This window comes from Anticarsia gemmatalis, chromosome 21, assembly GCF_050436995.1.
Source record: "Anticarsia gemmatalis isolate Benzon Research Colony breed Stoneville strain chromosome 21, ilAntGemm2 primary, whole genome shotgun sequence".
Taxonomy (NCBI): Eukaryota; Metazoa; Arthropoda; class Insecta; order Lepidoptera; family Erebidae; genus Anticarsia; species Anticarsia gemmatalis.
The window spans coordinates 10,187,645-10,213,373 of record NC_134765.1 but is presented as its reverse complement, the minus strand read 5'-3'; the positions used below and the strand labels follow the sequence as shown (position 1 = coordinate 10,213,373).

At 33.5% G+C, this 25,729-nt stretch overlaps 1 protein-coding gene across 1 annotated transcript; it reads left to right on the top strand.

The window, feature by feature from the left end:
* Positions 1 to 3,250: 3,250 nt before the first annotated feature.
* LOC142982185 (venom serine protease Bi-VSP-like) lies at positions 3,251 to 25,619 on the top strand. The gene is made up of 10 exons (XM_076128576.1): positions 3,251 to 3,407; positions 11,032 to 11,517; positions 12,654 to 12,800; positions 17,204 to 17,355; positions 17,728 to 17,935; positions 18,374 to 18,509; positions 22,999 to 23,162; positions 23,644 to 23,745; positions 24,039 to 24,223; positions 24,805 to 25,619. The coding sequence occupies exons 1-10, from the start codon at positions 3,341 to 3,343 to the stop codon at positions 24,961 to 24,963; spliced, it is 1,806 nt and encodes a 601-aa protein (XP_075984691.1). The 5' UTR covers positions 3,251 to 3,340; the 3' UTR covers positions 24,964 to 25,619.
* Positions 25,620 to 25,729: the final 110 nt, after the last annotated feature.

Genomic DNA, 25,729 nt, shown 5'->3' with positions numbered 1-25,729 from the left:
ACAACATAACCAGGAAATTTCCTATAAAAAAAGTCAGATGATTTCAGCCGATCACCCTGACACACTAAAGAGAAAGTTGGCTATCAATATCATCAGATCATTTACCAGATATCATAACTATTACATACATTAAACCATTGTACATACAAACAAAATAATTTGACATCAACCGATGCATAAAGCTTACTCAATATTATTTACGAAACCATGATGGAAAGATAACCTCAAAAATTTTGGAAAAACTAAAATACACAATTTCTATCAGTATCGTTTTGATTTTCGCTGCAAAATGACGATAAAAGAGAACACAGTTTGCAATCTGATACAAAGCTTTCCCGTATTTTTGATATTGGCACAAAATGCTCAGAAATGTTTGAAAACTCCTCTAGTTTATAAACCACCAAGTCCTACTCATTCACCGGAATATTATGAGGCCTTGGATGCGTTATTTCAAAGTTTATACGGGCACGGCCATGGAGGGAGTCACGGCACTCATGGAGGAACTCACGGAGGTACCCATGGGTATGGAAGCCACGGAACTCATCCGAGCCACAACCCAGGCATATACACAACCCATGGAGTATCAGACCACAGCTACCATTACCCAGACACCAGTCTTTCAAGCTGCCAGTATTCTTATGGGAAGAAATGGGGTAGTTCTTCAAAGCCGTGCTACCAATACGTTTATACTATTGGTAATGGCTATAATACGTACGGCTCTGGTCTCCAAGGATACCCTAGTTATGCGAAGAAAGGCAACATTTATGCGTTAAATAATGTCACTACTAGTAGTTATGCTCCTAATCAGGTGTATAATACGAAGAACAGGTATCAGGTGATTGTTAAGAAAACTAAGATTGGCAAGAAACGCAGTCGAAGAAATGCAAGTAAGTATTTGATTCTGTTTTCTAATGGCACATTTTCATTAGCTTTGAAATTCGCATTCAAAACTTTAGATGTTTTATTTTTGAGTTAGTAAATTATTTATAGAAATCTTATAAAATACCGATGTCACCGATTCTGATGAATTTTGTGAGCATATTGAGTAGGTCTGAAAATCGTCCAACATCTATTTTTCGGGTCAGGTAGTAGTTTTATAAATGTGCCCCTATTTACCTCCTATTTTCCCAAAAGATGAAACATGTATAACAAATTAAAAGAACAACGTACTGTGAAAAGTTTCTGTAAGTACTCACTAGTTTAATTAATATATTTTTAGTGTTTTCAATACTTTTCTTCCATAAATATTTTAATGCACACAGCACAGGCTGATATTTTACAGCAAATACTTACCTTGTATAAATTCTAAACGATTTACAAAACAAGATAATTTTTCAATAACTTCAAGGCGTAAGGATAATCGTCTCCACACAATACAGTAAATTGCATTCGCCTTGCATTACAATATTATGATATATGGTCATTCAATACACACCATACAACTGTAGTATGCAGATAATCACAGTCATTTTAATGTTTATGACCATAAATACATAATTGTGTCGCAAGTTGCAACGTGAGGTGATTTTTTTTGTGGTGTTGCATCTTTAACCAACTTAGATGCTGCATGCGCCTTCTATATGGGTTTCTAAATCATAGCTTTCTTGGTTTGTGGCCATTTCCTGAGTCGGAGACTCAGGAAATGGCCTACTTATAATCGCTTTAAGAGAATTTTGACAGACCAAATCATCAACGGCCTCCGTGGCTCAGTGGTTAAACTCGTCGCCACGCCTCTATCAGTGCGTTGGAAGTCGTGGGTTCGGTATATGGAACAGATATACTTGCGATCCACAAAAAAAAACATAACATCTACAGACCATTTTTTACTATACTATTCATAGGCGACATTCCATGGTAGTCTATGTCTATAGGCATAATTCTTGTATTTCATATTTTAAGCTAGGATAAAGATTGTTTGTGACGCTTTCAAAGTACTGAATCGATATAGCTGAATTTTATGTCCCGGGAAAAACAAAGGTATTTAATAATACATTATTTTTCTGTTTATTGTATCCTGAGTAGGTAAATAGGGAAAATTATGATAAGGAAAAATCACCATCGCAACGTCACTTGTCAACCGTTGTACATACAATTTATCACATAATGTATTGCGTTTTAGCTCGATTCATTACGCTCAGTAAGTCAAGGTAATTAATATGATACGTTTACCATTCGATAGTGTTTTTATTAACTTTTTAGTTTTGTAGTTGAATTATTCCGACAACTTGTCTAAATTACCTTAGATGAGCTATAAAAAGCTTAGTAATTACAGGCGACTATTTTTTGAACTCAATGAAATAACTTTTCTGTAAGGTTTATTCTTGATTGACTTCAAACTATGTTTTAGCTTGAAACTCGTGAAGAAACAAAAGTACTGGCAATCCTCCGATAAACAAAAACTATAGTTTTCCCTTCATACGTTACTCCAACCTGGCAAATGGCAAAATTTTTGCAATAAATGTCGGGTTTTCCTAAAAAGTATATTTTTGATTTTTAATGTTCGTTTCAAGATATTCATTTAACATATCAATTAAATTAATCGTGCTAGTCAGTGCCAATCTTAATTATTTCCAAAAAAACGCATAAACGTAAATCCGTTTCAAGAACTTGGTTTTAAACGATTTCAGAAAAAAACACATTTAAGGAAAATGTCTAAACTTTAAAATCGCACTTTTAAAGTCACAGCATTATTGAGAATCTAGACATAAACTACAAGTTTAATTACAAGGTTATTTGATGACAACAACTTTGCCGAAAAAAATATTTTGAAAATGTTGAAATAATTTCATAACATTTCAACTGTTCGTACAAGAATACATAAAATAATTAATCACCGACGTCGCCCATTTATTAGCTTACGATTAGAGAATGTCCTTTCCCATTACTTTCCTACCCACCCCAATGTTTGCTAATGATGTCCATTTTTTCCCGAAAGCGTACTTTGATACACTTATTACTACAAGACGATAAATCATAAACTATTTCTGCCAATACCCGAATAACAAGGTGCCAAATATTTATGCTCATTGCAATTACACGCAACACACCTAACTTCAGTGACTAACATAAAATAAAATTGATTGGGTAAAAAAATTACGTCACGATCACCTTATTACTTTGCTACAGATAATAAATAAAAAATAAATCCGTGCTCCCCCTTGTTGTATTACGCATGCCGATAGTAAAATTTCCTTCAAGCCAGTCTCCATTAACTAAACGATGACGTAGTTATCAAGCTTTAATAAATAAAGTTCTTAATCGAGTTTACGGTCAGTGTGAAGGCGGCTGTTGTTGAGAGAACGCCATTTTGTTAGTCAGTTGGCGCGAAAAGTGTGTGACAATGGCGAAGGCTCTGTGTGTGATTTTGTGTGTTTGTGTGACTTTACAAACTGTGTTGTGTCAGTTCGGTGAGTTTAAACGATGGTTTTCTGTTTTTTTTTTGGTTTGGTGAAAAACGCGGGAGTTGTCAATATTTTTTTTACTAAGCGCGGAAATTGGCAATCAACAAAAAAATTGTAGTGGTATATTTTAGCAACATGCAGGTAAAACTATGCATAAAAATTATCCAAGTTACAATTAAAAATAGATATTTTTTATATCTACCTGCAAACCGAAAAATAAAATTGTTTACTTTTGCTTTTGCGTTTAAAATCGCTCCGACCAAAGAGGTTAAAATATCAACGAAAATATGAAAAATAATATCAAAATACCTACATTTTATAAAACATTACAGCCAAAAACACGAACCAATAAATCTGTTTTGGGCAAAAAACAGGTATTTTGTAGAAATAAAACATAATTGCACGTTTTTACAAGAGTTTTTGCTCGTTCGGTAACATAATGATTTTTTATCTAAAGATCAAAAGGTCAATGCCTTGTCTCAGTTATCTGTCAAAGAAAAGGTATTCCCCTCTTTAACGAATCCTTGAAAATCAACACAAATATGTTTATAATTTGTTATGATGAATTAATTTGATAGAATGGTAATGAAACTAATCAATTCCGAAATAAAAAAATATCAGATTCTGATATTCGAAGTGGTGAAGAATGAATGAATCACAAAGATTCTAGTTCTAGCTAAACAGCTGCTAAAATAGTCGACAACACAAGTTAGACTAGTCCAACTAGTCGAGAACCACATTAATATTTTGATGTGTTTAATGAGACAGAAACAAGATACTTTGTAGAAAATCAAGAATTGGGCTTATTATTATTAACCCGCTGTAACACCACTAGCCCCCGGTTTCTGAGTACATTTATTGTAGTTTATCTATTAAGTTTAACTGTTTAACTCATACAAAAAACGCTAATGAATCGATAAACTACCGCTAAATGTACTCAGAAACCGGGGGTGAAAACTACTTAACGGATTTTCATTTATTCACGAAATAAAATTATTGAAAAGAAGGATCTAAAATGTTATCACTGTTTCGTGTAAAATAAATTTAATGATGATGTGATTAGGTACAATAAATTATGAAAACAAAATATTTCATGTTACTACGAGTTTGGACAGAATAATTTCGACTGGATCCGCTTAATTTGGAATTTTACACCCTTGTCTAGAATGACACATTATATACTATAAACGATTAGATTTTAGAGCCTCTTTGTTTTGTATAGTATACTAAAATCCGGTTCTACATAAGAGTCTGCAGTTAAGTTAAAGACCTTCAAAAGAATTAAACAACTTTGTCACAAGGTTGACCACAAACCACTAGAGATGTATTTAGAATATAAACATATTTTATTTAAAGCACACATGTACCACATCATTCGATTATTACTTGAAAACAAGTGAAAATCAATATTTTGACTGTATAAATCATGACTAGGCGAAAACGAAGGCAACCATCTTAAAAAAAAATAATTTGATAGGTTGTAGAATAGAAATGTCACACCAAGAATTGCATGCAAGACGGTCCATACGTTTAGGAGATACGCTGTGACAAACAGTTACACTAAACTTAAGTCGAAAAGATATTTTTGCGATTATATGTTATCATGAATACGGAGTATAGTAGCATAATAATCATATTAAAAAGCATATTAGATCGTGGTGACCCATCCGATTGTCGACCTCAAGTGGTGACACATCGTAGGTCATTATTATCTACGCAGTTGGTGTTAGCCGTGAACCACTTAGATATTCCATACAAATCATTTATATAAACAAATGTCTTGACTTATCCTCCACATAGATTGCATGTATAAAAACTGTTTAGTCAATTTTCAAAGATAATGAAGGAAAAAAACAACGAAACCGGTTTGTTTAGTGTTATTTACGTAAAAACTACGTTTTTATATTTTGTTCACTATTGCATTGAAATGAAATTTAAAACAAAGTACTGTATTTTACATCCAAATTAACAAATACACTATTGCTGTTTATTTTCATTCATCACCAAAGTTACTTAATATAAGGCAAATAACATTAATTTACTATGTTTTTATTCTGTTAGAATGCCTCACTGCTTATCAAGACTTGAAATAAAAGGAAAAAATAATTAATTGTAATAATAAATATTGATTGAAATGTGCTTTAAATAATGAAAAATCAGTCTTTAGGGTGATGTAGAATCGAGCAATAGCAGGAAAGAGGAAAATATCAGAGAGACCGTCGTTGATCAGAAAATTAAACGGGATAAATACAATAAACACTTTAATTGATTTAAGAACATTTCATTTAATAAAAGCGTTTTTGTGATAATCCTTTACTAAATTGTGTAGTTTAATTTTATTTTACTTTCGTACCGCAACATAATACAAATATCGTTCTTAATCAATGAGCTTTATTAATAAGAAAGTTTGTAAGAATCGCACCAAGTGGCATTTTCTAGTCTCTGCCTCCCCTTATAGGAACGAAGAAAAGAACAAAAAAAGATGTAATTTTATCTATGTTTCTGTCTTTATTTCGTCGCGGGGACTTAACACACATACAAACAATGGACACAAAGTACAAACGATCCCAACAACAACAATTTGTGGATCGCACAAATAATTGTCCCGAATGGGAGTCGAACCCACCACCTTAACCACTGCGCCACGGAGGCGTATGTAAGAAAATAATATTCTTATCTGATGTAGTACTCCGTCCTCATTCTCCTTGACCCTGACTCCTCGTACTAGAGGCTACTAGTCAACGTGACCATGAACCACTCGTGATAACGTACTCAAAACATCGTAGTATTATACGTTTTCCTCATCCATCTGGTTGATTTCGATTTCGAAATCTGCCCATAAGTAGGTAATATGAAAGCAATCGTTTAGTGAAACCGTGATAAATAACTTTTACCTTTGATTTTATAATTTTTTTGAAGCTCTAGAAAAATATGTAAATATCAGAATTTATTATTAATTGTGCTTTAACTCTCTACTGTTCTATTTCCTAGGCACGGGTCTCCTACCAATTTTAAGAGTCCACAAGACTGGCTTAGTTTTAGAAAATTACAATAAGTAAATGTTGAGTAGGTAAATAAGAATTTAAGTACTTTCATCATTGTATGTATATTGTTTAGGTGTGTTTTAAATAAAAGCTAGTCACGTCATTATTAGCATTCCATTTGAAAACCCCATAACTTCACCGTATAACATTAAGCCGACATAATTACAACAAAAAATATCTCCACAATAAATTGGCTTCACATATGTGAATCCCCTCACACGGATTGTTGTTATACATCATCTAAAATTACATAATAATACCCAATAATATAATACAGCCAAATATTTGATTCACGGACTGGTAAAACCGAGAATTTTTGACGTAAAAAAGCGCGGTAAAATCGATCAATGTCATTCATTCATTAGTCTATTATTGTCTATGATTCATGTGTGTTTCTAACGTCTGGCTATTGTATTAGGTACCAGTTTTGGTAAGGTTTGCGGATCTAATCAGTAACGTCCTTCAAAAAGGTCAGGTGTAATTTAGCATTGATATGAATGAATGGACAAAGAGTAATAAACGTGGTACAATAGTTTGACAGTGATTTAAAGATGGCTGACTGGCTAAATGCGAATGAAAAAGCAGATTTGTGATCGTTTTTTCTAATAAAGAAAAAACTTACTTTAAATTAATTGATTCTAATATAAAACGGGAGCATGAAATAGAGCATTGACCTTTCAGATAAATGTGCATTTCAAATAAATATACATAGGTTGAGTGTTTACTATATTTACTACAATCAGAGGTCACATAAATGATAACATAAGTAACGAAAGTTGTAGGCCTAGTTACTATACGATGCATACATTGCACGATGCATTGACCTCGTATAAAATGAAATAATATCCTATGTTTGGACAGATATCTTTTCCAAACTAAGTACTCCATCGTGATATATTTCAATCCGTATTTTTAAAATCATCCAAAATTTATTAGTAAACAATAAATATGTAGCTTGAAAAAGTTAATAAAAATGGTTTGTTCATACTTTGTGTCCATTATTTGTATATTAGTAAAAGTCCTAGACATAAGATTAATTCTCAATGCAAGACACATCTTGCATTGTGCATAATAGACATATCTTTTCATAAAACGATCATGCCAAACAAATAATACTTGTATCACATCAAATCGACCGCAATAAATTGATCTTATTTGCCGTATGTAGTTCTAATGACAGTTAATGTCAGTGTCAATGGACAACATTTATCATTGACGCAAAGGTTTATAACAACCGGAACTTGTCAGGACAACCGCCATTTGACAACCATAAATACTATAATCGATCCAGATGGATATTTAATACAGTCAACCTGACCGGGTAACTTTGAATCATTTGGGTTACATTGACAGTGGGAATATGAACTAGTTTCGATTATTTTTCGTATGAAACCAACACAACTGATAAAAGTTTGCAAAGTAAAATGAATCTTTATTAAGTTGACTGTACTGAAAAATATTTTATTTTCCTTTACGATTATTTTAGGGTCAGTATCGTCAGTAAAATACAATAATAATTAATGTATGTATTTGCAAATTAAAACAGAACGAAATAAGATTGATTTGATTAAAGTAATTAAAATAGTTTCTGGTTTAATTGGTAGTGAATTAGTGATTTGATTATCAAAATATTTTTGAGGAAGGAAATACTATTAATCAGAATAATGATCATTAATAAGAATAACAGGAACACAAACAATTGTAAGGATAACATAATATCAGAATATTATTATCCCGATTTAATGGATATCTCGGGAAAACCCAATGCAATTTGTAAATAGGAAGTCAAACTTATTTGCAATATACTGAGAGTATAAAAAACAAGTAGTTATATAATATAGTTCATTGCAAGTAGTTAGTATAGGTTTCCGAGATATCTCGAGAAAATATTCGTGACTAGCTATCCGCCAGTGGCTTTGCCTGCGCCTAATTTAACCCCCCTCTGGGAGTTTCCAAAAATCCTCTATTAGTGCTTCTACACTTCCTAAGGAATCTTCGTACCAAATACACGGAAACGAAAAACGAAATACACGGAATTTCCAGATAAAAAAACAATAACAAATCTTATAACTGGTTCAAGACCTGGATCTATGTATTATAATACTATAAAATGTTATTACATCTATCAGTTTAACAAATCAAACATTAGTTAAAACCCCAAATTCCTAATTAAATATCACTAATTAAGAAAGTAAAACAGCATCAGACACTAGCCAATACTCAGTGTTTCGCTGCAAGGTCGGGGAATTCCGACCACGTAGTGACGTTATGTTCGTAAGTCAGACAGACATCTACTTTCTAAATGTAACCTTCTTTTAATTACTTGTTTAATTGTTATAGTAATTTAGATAAGGTAGAAAATAATATTGTCTTATCTTAATAAATTAAACTATTTAATTGCAATGCATACTTCGATAAAATACATGTTATGGCTTCCAAAAGATAAATGGCAGTGTTCTAGTCTCATAATTGCCGTCAATTGAAAATTACATTTATTTTCAAACATTCATTATAAAGTTACTATAATTGTAGGGCTGAAATAAATTCAATAACCTGATGCAGACTTTATAATAGTGTATTGATTTCATAAAAAATCGTTTTCAAAAATTGAGATGATTACATTCAAAGATTCAATCATAATAAACTTCAAAAATCCAATTTTCCAAGGTCAGACAAATCAACAAAACATTTACGTGTAAAACAAAAGAATCTATTAAATTTAAATATTCTTCAACTCGTGTCATTGAAAGCACTTGAAAATTACGTCATCATTAAGAACAACACCTAATGATTGCGAGTTATTAAACTGCTAAATAATAAAATTCATATTTTCCCATTCAATTTCTAATAAACTAGCTGACCCGCGCAACTTCGCTTGCGTCACATAAGAGAATCATAATTTTCCCCGTTTTTGTAACATTTTTCACTGCTACTCTGCTCCTATTGGTCGTAGCGTGATGATATATAGCTTCCTCGATAAATGGGCTATCTAACACTGAAAGATTTTTTTAAATCGGACCAGTAGTTCCCGAGATTAGCGCGTTCAAACAAACAAACAATTAAACAAACAAACTCTTCAGCTTTATAATATTAGTATAGTTAATGTCTAAAGTAGCCCTAAATTTGGTAGCCTGCATATTCTAAAGCAATATTCTTGCCCCCTGCGACAACGGACTAGCAAAGTCAATAGCTGAACCCCGGTTTCTGAGGGCATTTAGCGGTAGTTTATCTATTCAATAGCGTATTTTCAAAATATGAGTTTAAACGCTATTGAATAGATAAACTGCCGCTAAATGTACCTCAGAAACCGTGGGTTATTCTTTACTTTATATACCTGCATCTGTCCGCCCCTGCCCACAACTTGAGAGATTCATAACAAAATCCACAGAATACGTACATATATATTCAGAATCTATATAATAAATAGTCCCTCAGATCTGTTTAACAATGTTCTTAAGTATTTTATCTCATACACATTCAAAGAAATTAGTTGAATCGCAGCCATTACATCGAAGTATTTAAAGTATGGAAATACCAAAACACTATCTTCACAAACTAGCCGGAACTGAAGTAGGAAATGACCTCAAATATAACATATCATGCGTGTCGCGTGTCACAATATTTTTCCTTGCCTTTATAATATAGGTTATCCCAAGATTGACCGAGGCTATGTCATTTGACCTTACAATATTATCTTGTATTTATTTACTAAATGAAATGATTATTTTGTTATGTCATACTTTTAAAACAAACGTAACAGCACTAATCCTAGTTAAAAACCTACTATAATATGTTTTCTCTTTATCATTTCGCTAAGGAGTAAGAAATAAAACTCTTTATAAGCCTTTCATAACTTCATATATTTTTATGAATAAGAGGGTTAGTCTTTAAAATAAGTATTAAATTTACCTGCCTACTTTTTTGCAAAATAAACTGTTTATTTCACTATATCTAGATCTACATAATATATTTCTTTTTCAGCAATTAAAAACTACAAAAATATCACATTATAATTATCGTAAATCGTGAATATAAGTCATTAATTTGCGGTTTAAAATCCGTTACATAAATAACATGGAATTATAGCAATTAGTTCTATAGGTTTCGATATGCAAATTGAGACGAATCAATGACTTAATAACTGTAGGCATACGAATTTATAATATAATTACACAATAAACAATACAATTTTAAATGTCTAAGTAACTTAATATGCTAGGATAATCTACAAAATGTGATTATTTCTGATGCTAAAAACGTGACTTAATCATAAAATGAAGCCCAAAAACAATTTAAGATATATGATTCATGTAGGAAGTATTTACAAAATACTACTAACAAGTAAAGCCAAATTTTCCTCCATCAAATAATTTTATTCAATGAATAATACTGACATGTTAAACGACAAATCACGAATGGAAAATCTGTTAAAATATCAAAATTATTTTCTAAGCAAAGTTACCTTACAAAACAAAAGTCGGTAGTTTATAATAATATCATCTAAAAGCACATCAACCTCTCGGTATCTTGTATTATAATACCTCGAAGGCTACAACACCGACATCAAACATAAATCTATCCCACAGGTTTCTTTCCTCAAAGAGAAAACCAGAACTTCTTCGGCCAGGGTCTGCTGCAAACCCCAAACAGGATACGGGAAGGTCTTCTCAACGTGTTCAGGCCCAACCAGCAGAGACCAGTGATGAACCAGCAACGACCACAAGACAACATCTACATCATAGAAACTGATCAACCGATAAATGACAATTACAATCCAAATTCTGGGACTAAAGTTATATTTGTTGAAGAACAGGATGGCAATGTGAATTTCAATAAGCCAAACCAGAACGGCTTCCAACCTGACCAGGGGAATAACAATTTCCAACCGAACCAGGATAATAACGGTTTCCAAAATAACCAAGATAATAATGGGTTCCAACCTAACCCAGATAACAATGGGTTCCAACCCAACCAAGGCAATGAAGGTTCACAGAATAATGGAGTGAACTTTAACGACAGAAATCAAGGGGGTGATGGATTCCAGGAAAATACACAGGAAAAGGGGCAGGAAGGTGAGTTGAATTTTACTACGATTATAATGTAGAAGAAGATAAACAGGAATTGCACGATACACATGTAAAGAATTAGATGCACAAATTAGCTGGAAACACACCAGGCTACGATGGGAAAGGATGGAAACTTTAGATGCAAGAGTAGATTTAATTTAACTAATAAAGTTTAAGCATGCAACTAAGGAATTTTAGAGCACACACAGCACTAAAGTCAATCTAGAGAAGTTGTTATATAGAACTAACATATTGAATAAATTAAACAAATATATGGAAAATAAAATAACAATCAGTATATGTTATAAAATGTCAAATATGAAAGTACTTATGTTAACAACAATTTATACGAGTAAATAAGTCTACATTATAGCAGGTATTCAACTATTTAAATCTATATTTCATTCACAAAATTAGTCCAATAGTTCAATGATAACATTTGTCTGTCTGACGCACTACAGCCAATAAAAAGCCATCGACCACGACGCAAAATAAAACCTCATTTTAAATTACACGCTGTTTAACTCACAAAATTGTTCCAAATGGCTGTTTCACCAAAACGTTGCTACTACAAATAAATATTATGATTATGATATATTTGTATTTACGTCCAGTAAGCCACATTGTTTATTTTTGACAATCATTACCAGTAGTCTGAATCTGAAAAGGCTGATGACCAGTCTTACCGAGGGGTATCGTGTTATAACCCAGGTAACTGGGTTGTGGAGGTCCCATAGGCAGTCGCTTCTTGTATAATACTGGTATTAAGCTGCATCCGGTGAAACTGGAAGCCGACTCCAACATAGTTAGAAGAAAGGCTAGGCTGCTAATTATAACGCTTTTTGACTCATATAATGTTGGCTTGAATTAAGATACTAAATTAAATATGAGTCTGTGGGTTAAGCTAACCTTGGCGCGGTCATTCCATAGATAGGTGACCGCATATGATAGTGGTATTTGAACTAGGCGTCTCCGTGCTTTAAAGGGCACGTAAAAAGTTGGTCCTGATTGTAGTCAATTAAGATAACAGCCGTTAAGCCACGTCAAAGGCCTTCGGGCGGCTTAAACAACTTCGACACTAGGTTGACCACTATCATTCAAACAGAAGACTCAAAAAATTTACTAAATTATATCCCTGTTAGACGCTTCGGTGCCAGAAAACGATCCGGTGAAGTTTGAAGACACCCCCAAGAGTGATGAAGGAACAACCCTGCCCCCCCTCACGCCAGTACCGGTTGTCCAAACGGACTCGAGGAATAACTTCGGTTTCGGAACCCCACCGCCCTTTGGTAAGAAGAAAACATATTTGGAACTGCATGATGTAACTAACTTAAACTTGTAAATAATCAATGTATGTAAATAATATTTAATGTTAAGTTAAGCATGATAATAATATAACAAGGTTAATGAATAAATATTCTAATAAAATAGGACCTAAGAAGGGGAATTTTTAAGGATCGTAGCAAGTGGCATTTTTGAATGTGTGATTTTATGTTTGTATGTAAATGAAAAGTGAAAACTAATAACATGTAACTAACGAAAAAAAAAATATACGATTTGCATGATCGTCATACTACGGGTTTGTGAGGTAGGTACATTTAGCGGTAGTTTATCTATTCAATAGCGTTTAAACTCATAGAAAAAAATGCTATTGAATAGATAAACTACCGCTAAATGTACCGCAGAAACCGGGTAATAATCCCGTAGATTTTACTTAATATATAATTATTAAAGTTTTAATACACTAATCATGTGCAAAAATGTATGTAACATATTAAATAATAATATTATTATGTATCTTGAATATTAAGAAGGGAATCAGAATCTAATTATCACAAGAATTCTATTAACATTTATAAAATGATAAAAATATGGATAACCTTTTGAATAACGTGAACATATTTTTTCTTTTTCTCATAAATCTGTAGTTTTACAAAATAGTTTGACTTTAGCATTTAAAATCTCTTAATAACTTAATCCACAAATAATATTATATTTTTGTAGTTATACCTTATTAATTTTATTATCCAGCGTTATTATTACATTCATCGTATTACTATTAGCAAATAACTTTGTCTCATGTTCTAGCTATTTGTAAGTTGTCTAACACTATACCTAACAAACGTGTCTTGATATTTAGACTGTAGGTGTTAAGTAAAGTGCCAATAGTGATAATAATACGTCTTTACAATGTTGTATTTTCCTATTGCTGTTCAGAATTGACATTATCGGAACGATAGAAAAATGGACAGTAAAAGATTTATATTTGTTTAATCATAATCAACAAACGGCATTAATAAAGCATGCACGTAATAACCATGCAAAACGTATGTATTTAAATGCTTAAGTAACAGCTTTACTTAATATGTATAGATCTAAATTGTATGTCTTAATTGAGCAGAATTCATCATGAAGTTAGTGTAGGGTAAACAGTTCAAAGATGCAAACAAATATTGCTTTTACATAAAAACTGATTAAAGATACTCTATTTTGTATCGCTAAATCATGTTTATTACAACTATTTCGTCAACTATAAATTTCTGAGATGTAAAAGCTTTAGTAGTTCATAACAGTCAGCATACGATTCGCCGAAGATGTTTTTTAGCATCTGACTGAACCATTCAGCTATTGATATTTGTCACTATTTACTTCAAAGGAGCTTAAATATAACAAGCTATCAATTTAAACACCCTTAAAAGCACTAGAATCCGAATACTAAAATAATACCCATTCCTGGATCACCATTTTATAGACCGTAGATTCTCTACAATAAAAAAAATGTCATTGGACAACTTAAACACGGCCATTTGATTCCGAACTAAGCAGAGCTGGTACTATTGTAACCAAATAACTGATAAACATACTTGTATACTTCTAAATACATAACTTATAGATAAATTAACAACCAGGCTCAGAACAGATACGCGTGCTCATCACACAAATATAATCAAAGAACGTGTAAAACAATTAAATAACAAAACCTAAGCATGTCTATTCATCTCATCAACTCGATGGAACATTAATATGTTGTTGTTTCGCCCCAAGGTCGGCAGGTTGTAGACCAGTCAAATAGCCGGTACATTACGGGTCAAGTGACCGACTGTTACAAAACTAAAATATATTTAAATGAAAATTACTGTCTCCGTGGATTGTATTCCCAAGGAGGATCGATTTGAGGCGGGCGGCCGGTTGTAAAAAATCCGTCGAATCCCCTTACACCATGATGTGACCAGAAAAAACCTGCTGTACCGACCCTACGTAACATGTAACATGGGATAAGATGAAGTCAATAATGACTGCCCTTGTAGTACAGCCGGTAGTATATACTATTGCTGAACACGGGGTTCGATTCCCGAGTACCTATGTATTTTCAATAATACAATATTTTCATTTGTAGTCAAGTTTGGTAATGTGTTCGGTAACTAACATTGTAAATGGCGTAACGCGGTTGTGTTTCATACACCCTCTGCTGAAACCTTCGGGTATATAACAGGTTATATGTTTGTATATGATTATGCTTATTACATCATGTGGTACCATTTTTGATGGTAAATTCAACATGTCATTAACCTTGTCAATAAACCGGATTCATAATGGTGCAAACTTGAGTCGTAACTATACTGATGTGTGAATTCGCTTTAGTTTTGAGTAAAAATATCTCCCTGTTGTGGAAAGATTTTATAATTTCTCTGTTTCTATAAACAATGGTCATATACCTGTTTGATAACTTTGTAAAAAAATCCATGTAAAAAAACACATTGGTACATTACTTATTGATAAACAGAATTAAAAAGACTTTTTTATACAGTGTATTTTACACATACAATTATTATTTCAGGAAAACTAATAAGAATTTTAGGAAGGGTTTTTGTCGAATAAAGTTCGAAAATCTTTTATTAATCCATTGTGGTCACACTGCTAGGCCAGACTCTCCTCCCCAACGAAGAAGAGGCGGCCATGTCCGAGTTGGAAAATACTTTTTCGTAATTTTTTAGAGTGAAAATTGAGTGGCCATTATGAAAATGCGAAACCTTTTGAGAAAAAATGTCTCAATCGCAAAAGCAAATGTTTAGGGTACTGATATTTAACAATTAGTGACCTTAAAACACAGTCTGTGTCGCCACACCTAAATGTCAAATCAATTAATATTTCAGTTTGACAGTAGTCTGAATCACTAGTAAATATATTAAGCACAGACGCGGATGTTGTATGTCCTTGTATTATATAGTACATGTATGTATGTAGCACTGCAACTCCATAGTTTTTGTTTATTTGATGCAATGACTTTTTGTTACAGATTTAATTAGTTGTCGTAGTAGAACTTGTGCTATTTCGGGATATACCTAACTCAAATTTGATACGATCGAATCGTCTTTTTTTGATATGCGACAGTTTATAATGTACATCCTTGTACCCTATGAGATTTCCACATGCTACAAAGCTCAAACTGTAAAATAACGTAACATTAGCAAGCACTTCGTTAGTAAGGGTTTATCAAAGTTGATTTTATCTGAAAATTACTATGGGTCTTGAAATTAATAGACAAACTGATAATGGAACACTACATTTGGGTCTAGTTATATTCAGAACGATGCTGACTTTGTCTAAGTGCCCTGCCTCACTAGGACGCCATGGCGGCGTCGCTGGCTACGTATCCAAGCAGTTAGTATTAAAATGTCATGTTGCCACACCGTCGCCACGTGAGTTAGGTGACATACATTTCAATATTAACTGCTTGGATACGTAGCCAGCGACGCCGCCATGGCGTCCTAGTGAGGCAGGGCACTTATACTTCACGTTAAGGGTCTATTCTGTATTCTACGCTATAACAATATTTCGAATATTTTACATTGTTAAAAAAACCCGTAATTTAAAAATGCATTAATATAGCATTATATATATTTGATATTAATGTAAACTTAAATATATAAAAAAATGGATTTGTATGTGTGTGTGTGGGTGTATATGTGTGTGTACGTGTACACGCACACACATATATGTGGGCGTGCGTGTGTATTTGTGTGCGTATATATATCAAATTAGTTATGTTGCTGCTTGTTCGTGATGGTCACAATGGGACTGGCATATCTATATATAGATAAACGTCCCTAAATTTAATGTAACTAGAATAAAAAAAAATGCATACATAACATTACGTAAATTATAATATAACATTGAGAACTGGTTTGTGCACCTTCAGTAACATATTACTTAAATACCGACAAGAGGTCATTTATCAGCTTGTTTGTTTTGTTTAGTTATTTTCCTTTGACATTACGAATCCTATTGCATTATAGCAATGGTACAATATATGTTTTGAGCATCGGTAACGTTAGGTGATTAGATTAGCACTAGTCTAAATAGTCTTGTAGAATCAATCAATATGTAAAAATAACAGTTGGGCACGATAATATCTGCTGGCTCGCTAAGGCACAGTTGTAAGTCAAAGCTGACTTAAGACATGGGTCATAAACAAAAATTCAGATGAACTGAGATCCTTCTTCTCTTCTTAAAGTCGGTTAAAATGCAAGTCGTTTGTCGAAATGTCTTGCTTCAAGCAAGACATTTCGACAAAAATATCTAATAGGTACCTAGAAGTAGACAGACTTACATTTCGTAAAAAAATCGAAGGTCTTTAAGTACATATTTAACTCAAGTTAGGACAATAATTAATCAGTTCTTTATTTCTTAGGTGAAAGTTGTGAGACGGTTGACGGAGGCCTCGGCAGCTGCATCTCCATCTACAACTGCCAGCCATACCTGAAGATCATCCAGGAGTCCAGGACTCAGGCCATGCAGATCCTCAGGAGAGCACACTGCGGCTTCGAGGGCAATAACCCTAAGGTAAGCAACTTAGAAGTTTTTAAATTCCGTGAGATTAGTCGTCAACCTTGCGTCAAACTTGTTCTAATCACCATCTATGTTTAAACATAGATGGTGATTAGGATTGTTGTCATAATTGACAACCAAATTCAATAAAAAGTCTCTTGTTCAAAATTTTCCACTTATAGCTGCATTTATAGTATTTTTTTGCTAGACTTGATGGGGTTTACTTTGAATTGCGACTTATCAAGTCTGTTGATTAATATACGTTTAATTAAAATTTATAAAAAAGAGCACTATTTTGAAATATTTTGCAGGTCTCTAGCCATCCATCACCTATCACATATGATTGCATCTTTCTTTCTTTGTTTATAACATAAACATTCTCCACAGGTATGCTGCCCACGTCCAGGCATCCCCACGGCCGCCCCCACTCCGGCACCGCGCCCCACCACCACGACGACCGTACCCCCACCGACCCAGACGCCTAGCTCCAAGACCAGCCTGGCGGACTTCGTGGACTACCTCCCTGACCCTCCACTCTGTGGACTCAGCAATGCGTCGTTCAGCCGAGTCGTTGGAGGCATTGATGCTAAATTAGGTAAGACAACAAAAAAAATATATACCTTCTTCTTCTTCGAAATTGGAAAAAAGAAGAGTATTTGAAGTTTTTTTATGTGGGTGATTCTACCATGGTTACATAAACATTCCTGTTTCCGAATCAGTTTGTCTGAAGTAGTAGTCTGAAAGTTAGTAGCAAATCAGTCATTGTCTAGATTCAAGATGGATATGAATATTATCTTAGATTCAGAAAACCAAATGTTAGTTTAGGTAGTCATTGGTCCTTAGCTGTCCTCTTACCGGTCTTGTCGGTCTATCCAAATAACGCTGATATGTAAATAAATGATTATGATTATATTTCGAGAAATAGAAAACGTAAAATAATTTTGCTTTACACAGATGAACCCTCTTCTTATTCAAATAGCAATCACTTAGTCCCAGGACTCCATGTCATAGTACTAACATGTTCTTCCACCAGGTGACTTCCCGTGGATGGCACTGCTGGGCTACAAGAGTCGTCGTGGCGGCACCAACTGGTTGTGCGGCGGCTCCCTCGTCAGCTCCCGACACGTGCTCACCGCCGCTCACTGCATACATAACCATGAAGATGATCTGTGAGTACTATAACACTTTATTTAACTATAAACTTAAAGAAACAGTTTTCAGGCGTATTGTCATAAAGTTTTGACGCTATTGCCTATTAAGATTACGAGAAATCCGTCCAAACGTTAAAATTGTACGTCAATTAATACGCCTTACAAGATTATATGGCGCCCCTTCAACTTAAATATTATATATTATTGGACAACTCACACACAGTTATTTGATTCCAAACTAAGCAGAGCTTGACTATGGTAACCAATACGGGTGACCACTTTAACAACTGCGTCAAACGTGCAGTTAAAGAAATTCAAGGTTTAATATCAATCTATCATCATTACTATAGTTGGCACAACACAGTAAGGTTTTAAAATATTTACTGTAAAAGGAAATTAACCATCCAAAACTTGGTAAAATAATTTACAAGCTAGATTTCCATTATATATTAAGAATTGACAATTCTATTAGAAGATAAAAATGCAAATAATGACGACTTAATACTCGTGTCTTCATAAATACTTACAACACAATTACGACACAAAAAAAGGGAATTTTATTACGATAAAGCAATTATACTTGAGCGATTAAATAAAACTATTTCTATAGAAATACTACAGCAGTTTCCTATAAACTACAGTATAACAAACAAACGTAATATCATACACAATAAAATAGAAAAATAAATAACAATATGGCGGATTTTCCGTGACAATCTTATAACAATTGACAATCATACTGTCATGGCGGATTGGTTTGGGGGTTTCCTTCAATTTTAATAAAGAATTTAATAAATGTACCTACTTTAGGCATACCTATAGGTCATTATAGTACTTAGATACGCTAGAATATCATTGAGTTATATTTTCCTCGTCATATCATTGGCTATACACGATCAAGTACAGTCAATTACGAAATGGACTAAAAATCGGGTTAATATCGACTTTTAAATACGGGTTGATTTTTTGATTCGATTTTATTTGTATTCTATAAATAGCTTGGCTTTTTGAGTTAATTTATAGTGTGTATTTATAGTCTGTAGAGTGAATCCGGAATACGTTAAAGACGCTGATAAGTTTTTCATACAAATTTTCTCGATAACTACTCAGTTACTTAGTTACCAAGTTTCTTCGGAAGGTCGCAGGTTCGTTTCTCACACTAAACATTTATTTGGGCATCCACAAATAGTTATTTCGGGTCTGGTTGTACATTGTGTCCGTTGTTTGTATGTTTGTAAAAGACAAGAGCTATTCTTAGTGCGAGAATTGTCTTTAAATAAAGTGTTTTCTTGAAGATTTGCATACCTAAACAATATTTGTTCCGAGATAGAATCGACAACCTTAATCAACTGCACTACGGACTCCAATAAACAGATTATAAAACTCTAACTAGGGAATACAATGCATCAAATACAAATTACATTTATGTACTAAAGAATCAAGTGGAAAAAAAACTGATGACCCGACATAAGGAAATACTTGGAACTTATCATTATGAGCACTTCACACGCGATGTTAGTTCAATGAAACATCTTATTGTTATCGTGAATGCTTCTATGTTAAAGATGAGAGTAGTTTTATCAAGTCTAAAGGCATGTCTGTTTATAGTAATCTTATAAACTACTGAGCAGATTTCCATGCGGGTCTCGAAAAATAGAAAATATTGAAATGTCAAACTTTACAGTGTCTAGCTTAAAAAGATATTGTAAAATATTTCTGAGAATAAGGCGTAAATTAACTATCTTATGTGCTGCCATACGCTTATGTTATTGCTCGTTTAAAATTATTATCTATTTACCAAATTCCATAAAAAATATTAAGCTTTAACTTTTGAGATAATATTAGTAATGGCATTAAAAACAATTCTTAATATAAAATCCAAAGACAATATTTGAAGGAACTAATTCTGTAAATTAGGACGGGGAAAAAGTAGTCTTTTCGCATTATAGTATCTATGAACTTGTAATAAAATCTTTTCTCTACACAAAAAGCTGGATATTTGGGTACTTCCCGAGGTCACTGAAAGAAACCTAATGAACCGTGTACTCATTTTTGATTCTTGAAGCCAAAGAGATTTTATTACAAGTTCATACATACTATAATGCGAAAAGACTTTTTTCCCGACTTAATAATTTAAAGAATATATTGTCGAAACAAGATGTCGTCAATTGTTATCGCGATTCTAGTTTATAAATATGCACACTATATTGCGATAATGACTATAAATAAATTATTTCTAATTGTTCACATAATTATATTTAATCTACTATTTTGTTCCGCCGTTGTTTCTTAATTGGTATTTGCTAATCTAATCTAAATTATTAATATTCGTGTGCGGTACGGTAAAGGTGTATTATAACTAACCACCGGGTCAGACAAAGTGTTAAAGATATTTTTACTTATGTACATTAAAACATCAAGCTTGTTACTCTCAAAGGCTTAGGAAGAGATGTATGAAATTCATCTACTTTTTTTGTCCTATCTATACTAATATTATAAATCTATACTAATATTATAAAGCTGAAGAGTTTGTTTGTTTGTTTGTTTGTTTGTTTGTTTGTTTGTTTGTTTGTTTGTTTGTTTGTTTGTTTGAACGCGCTAATCTCGGGAACTACTGGTCCGATTTGAAAAATTCTTTCAGTGTTAGATAGCCCATTTATCGAGGAAGGCTTTAGGCTATATATCATCACGCTACGACCAATAGGAGCAGAGTAACAGGGAAAAATGTTACAAAAACGGGGAAAATTTTGACCCATTCTCTCTTATGTGACGCAAGCGAAGTTGCGCAGGTCAGCTAGTATATTATAATAGGGGGCGAGCCTATTGCTATACACCAGTCACCACATATCGGGCTACTATTGAGAAATATTCTAAAATAACCAATTGCCTTTTTGTGATTTTTATGTATACTATACCTGTTGAGTTACCTGTAAATCTATACTAATATTATAAAGCTGGACAGTTTGTTTGTTTGTTTTAACGCGCTCATCTCAGGAACTACTGGTCCGATTTGAAAAAAAAATTCAATGTTAGATATCCATTTATCGAGGAAGGCTATAGGCTAATCACGCTACGACCAATAGGAGCAGAGTAACAATAAAAAATGTTACAAAAACGAGGAAATTTTTACCCATTCTCTCTTATGTGACGCAAGCGAAGTTGCGCGGGTCAGCTAGTAAATAAATAAATAGCACTCCGTCCAACCAGGGAATCGAACTCTCGACTTCATGCTCAGCAGCTGTTAACACGGTAGCAATGACGTCATGTGTCATGAAAAAAACCAGCAGTAATAAAGAATGAATCGAAAAATGTAAAGTACAAGTTATTACCGTATTCCGAGTTAAGTACATATTGAAACAGGCTGCGGTGACGCGGTGAGGTTATGAGGTAATTCTTTAAGATGCGTCTGCGGCGGTCATATTACTTGACAGTTGTGTTCATAGGGTGTTGTTATTTAAGGGGCTCTTTTATTTGTTTACTATTCAATGCTGAGTACATGAATTCTGCCGAATATAGCAAAAGTTTGGGATTTTCGCCCCGCTTTAAATGCGGGTTGTAGATAACCATTCCTTTAAGAACTCGTGTTCATTTATTTATTTGGGAAAACTAACAATTAAAAACACATTAATTTTACCAAACAGTTAAAGGGCTATAAATAGTATGTGTATAACTCACTACATTATCCACAATTTATGTATTCGTATGGAAATCTTTCAAGGCTTTTTTATTCTTATATCTTTGATAAAAAAAAATAAAAAGTTTTTTATGAAAGTGTTGGCTGTGATGCTCATTTAAATCATTGAACATTAAAGTTTAAAGTGAAAGTACTAATCGACTATCATGGCTTGCCTATAGTAAAATCAATACAATATAAATAAAACGCCTCCTGTATAACAAGGCCGTCTGACCGCTTCTTGTATTTATTTATCTATATTTATATTAACATCCTCGTTGCACTTGACCGAGCGCACACATTGACACACATACTGCGATAATATTCTACCATCTAATATCTGATAACTTGTTTACAAGGAAAATCTAACTATTCAGTCATTAAAGTAAACTAAAAATTCTAAATATAACATAACTTATACTTTTTGGTTGCTTGACTATTTATACGCCGCATTTTTTCCAATTGTATGGCGTTTTGGTTGCTGAATTGCGTATGCTAATTACCTACTACTGCGTAAAGGTCTTAGGTCCGGTTATTAGACCTCACCTAAAAGTTGTACCCAAATTTTTCTGTCAGCGCAGTCTTTCCTTACTTTCCGGAGTATAGAAGTTCTTCTATGCTTCGGAGACCACGTAAATCTGTCAGTTTTTCGAATTAAGAATGATAGAATGCAATATGTACCTGTATATTGTGTACGCAATAGACCACTATTAGAACAATCTGTTTCGTATTTCATTGATATTCAACTGAATGTCATCGTAGAACAATATTAAAGTTTACTACAACGCTACTTTCTCAGTTATTCATTCAATAAATGTCTATTTTTCCCTCCAGTTACGTGGTACGTCTCGGCGAGCTGGACCTGGCGAGAGAGGACGAGGGCGCCACTCCCGTGGACGTGCTCATCAAACAGAAGATCAAACACGAACAGTACAGCGCCTCTGCTTACACCAACGACATCGCTGTACTCATACTTGAACGAGATGTGCAGTTTACTGGTAAATATAACAGTTATCAGATTACGTAAAAATAACGCCTTCTTCCTATTGGAGTTCGAGAAACTTCCCTTACTTCGTTCACTTAAATTCTTGTCGTACAGGACAGCCGGTTACGAGTACTAATAGTTATCTGATTACTACAATTACCAAATTTTCTACAACATCTCATAATATGCTGCCTTTAATTAAAATATCAAATGAGAATAATATCAAAAAAAGAGACTGAAAACTTATATTTTTAGCTGTCTGTTACTCAATCACGCCTAAGCTACTGAACCAATTTGTATGAAACTTTGTATGGAGATATTTTGATACCCAAGAAAGGACGTAGGCTACTTTTTACCCCGGGAAAATGACGCATTCCCTTGGGAAAATTCAGGTGGCGGACGAAGTCGTGGGTAAAAGCTAGTATTTTTATATGCCAAGGAAAATCTAATACATTAGAAAGTCAAAGTTAATGGACTTTTTTCCTTCCTTGCAGATCTGATCAGGCCGATTTGCATTCCCAAAGACAGTGAGATGAGAGCGAGAAGTTTCGAAGACTACAATCCTTTGATAGCTGGATGGGGACAGACTGAATTCCGTAAGTATTTTTTGCGATATTTTATTGTGAACCTAACAAAGCTTCTTCTTCTGCTATCTTGAAAAACTGCCACTGTGACAGTTTTATGTTATGAAATCGCGAATTTGATTATAAAGTCGAACTTTTATAAGACACATCGGGATTTGTGTATTTTTATTCAAATATACTCATGCTTTTTACATAGCAATGAGTTCATGCGACCAATAATGTCAACGTCAAAATTATGGGTAGTATTATACAGTATACTTCTATTTTCATCTTTTCAATCTACATAACTCTTTCCAATCTTCTAGGTGGTCCATCAGCAACGCACTTGCAAGTTCTTCAACTGCCGGTCGTGAGCAACGATTTCTGCAAACAAGCGTACAGCGCGTACAAGGCTCAGCAGATTGATCAGAGAGTACTCTGTGCTGGCTTCAAGAAGGGAGGCAAGGACTCCTGCCAGGGAGACAGTGGTGGACCTCTCATGCAACCTATTGTAAGTGTCTATATTTCTGTACTAATATTGTAGTTTGTTTGTTTGGTTGAACGCGCTTATCTCGCGAACTACTAGTGCGAATTGTAAAATTATATAGGCTTTATAAAATTACGCTACGTCCATTAGGAACGGAGTAGCAACATTTTGACCCATTCATTTCTTTCTTATGTGACGCAAGTGAAGTTGCGCAGGTCAATTAGTACTTATATAAATAGACGAAACTTCTTTGTGAACATATGGAAACGCTAATTTGATTTCTGATGAACTTGAGTTAAATTTCGAGGTTGAGCATAGTTTTGTTCGGTACTGCGATTTGAACAAATAGGACTATTGATAAGGGATTGTAGAAGTTTGAGTATACACTACTCGATTAGTTTTTTATGAGAAGAAAAAGAATTCTGAGTCATTAATCTGGTTGAGCTTTTGTATTAATTCGTCTCTCTAAGGCTTGAGATAGCGAAAAAACCTTTATTGCCTTGTATGGGTTTTATCCCTTCTTACGCCTTCACTGTCTATCTAATTTTGGTCTGAGACACCATAATTTTATTCAAAGAAGTAACGTTTTCTTCTCTTACTTCCAGTACTCAGCCAAGGAATACAAGACGTACTTCTACCAGATCGGCGTGGTCTCCTTCGGCAAGAAGTGCGCGGAGCCCGGCTTCCCCGGCGTGTACTCCAGGGTCACTCACTTCGTGCCCTGGATCGAGGAGAAGGTCCTCGGCCGCGTCATCTCGCGGTGACTGTGATCAAAGTAGCTTTATTAGTTAGTTATAAGTATTCTCGCGAGTATTTTTTAATAGGTTTTGATGAGGCTTCAAGAAATCTTTTCTTTTTATTTTACTTTTATGTTTTGTTTAAATATCCTTTAAATATCTTTGGGTAAATTGCAAATTTTACTTATATTAGTTATTTTTTCTTAATTATTATTTAATGATTAAATATTAGTATTTTTATATGAATGCTTCTCTATAGTATGATTTATATTATTGTTTGTGCCTACCCTGTCGCTAGCCTGTTGTTTAATTTTATAATTTGTTTTATTCATTTGCCTTACTATTACATTTTTTTATTTTGAAATCTATATTACTGTTAATGCCTTTATTAATAGTTATAATTCTTATCTTTTTATTTGGTTTAAAAGATCATGTTTATTATTCTGAAGCCTCATTGAAACATTAAACAAATTTGTCACAAAAATGGTATCTTAAAATCTCATTAAAGCTCTCAAGTAATTATTAGTTAAGTGTCCCTTAAACTTAACATAAGTATTGACAATTGTTGTTTTTAATTATTTATAGATATTAATGTATTGTAAGCTAAGTGTCGACACTAAAATATTTTTTATACTCTGACAACCAAGTGATGTTTTAGTAATAAATGCTCACAATGACTGTAATTTTGTTTTATTTTATTACCGACTTTAAAAAGGAGGAGGTACTTACTATGTTTAAATTATTGTATTTTTATTATGTTCGTCGAATACTTCGCTGTCTGTGAACAGGTTTT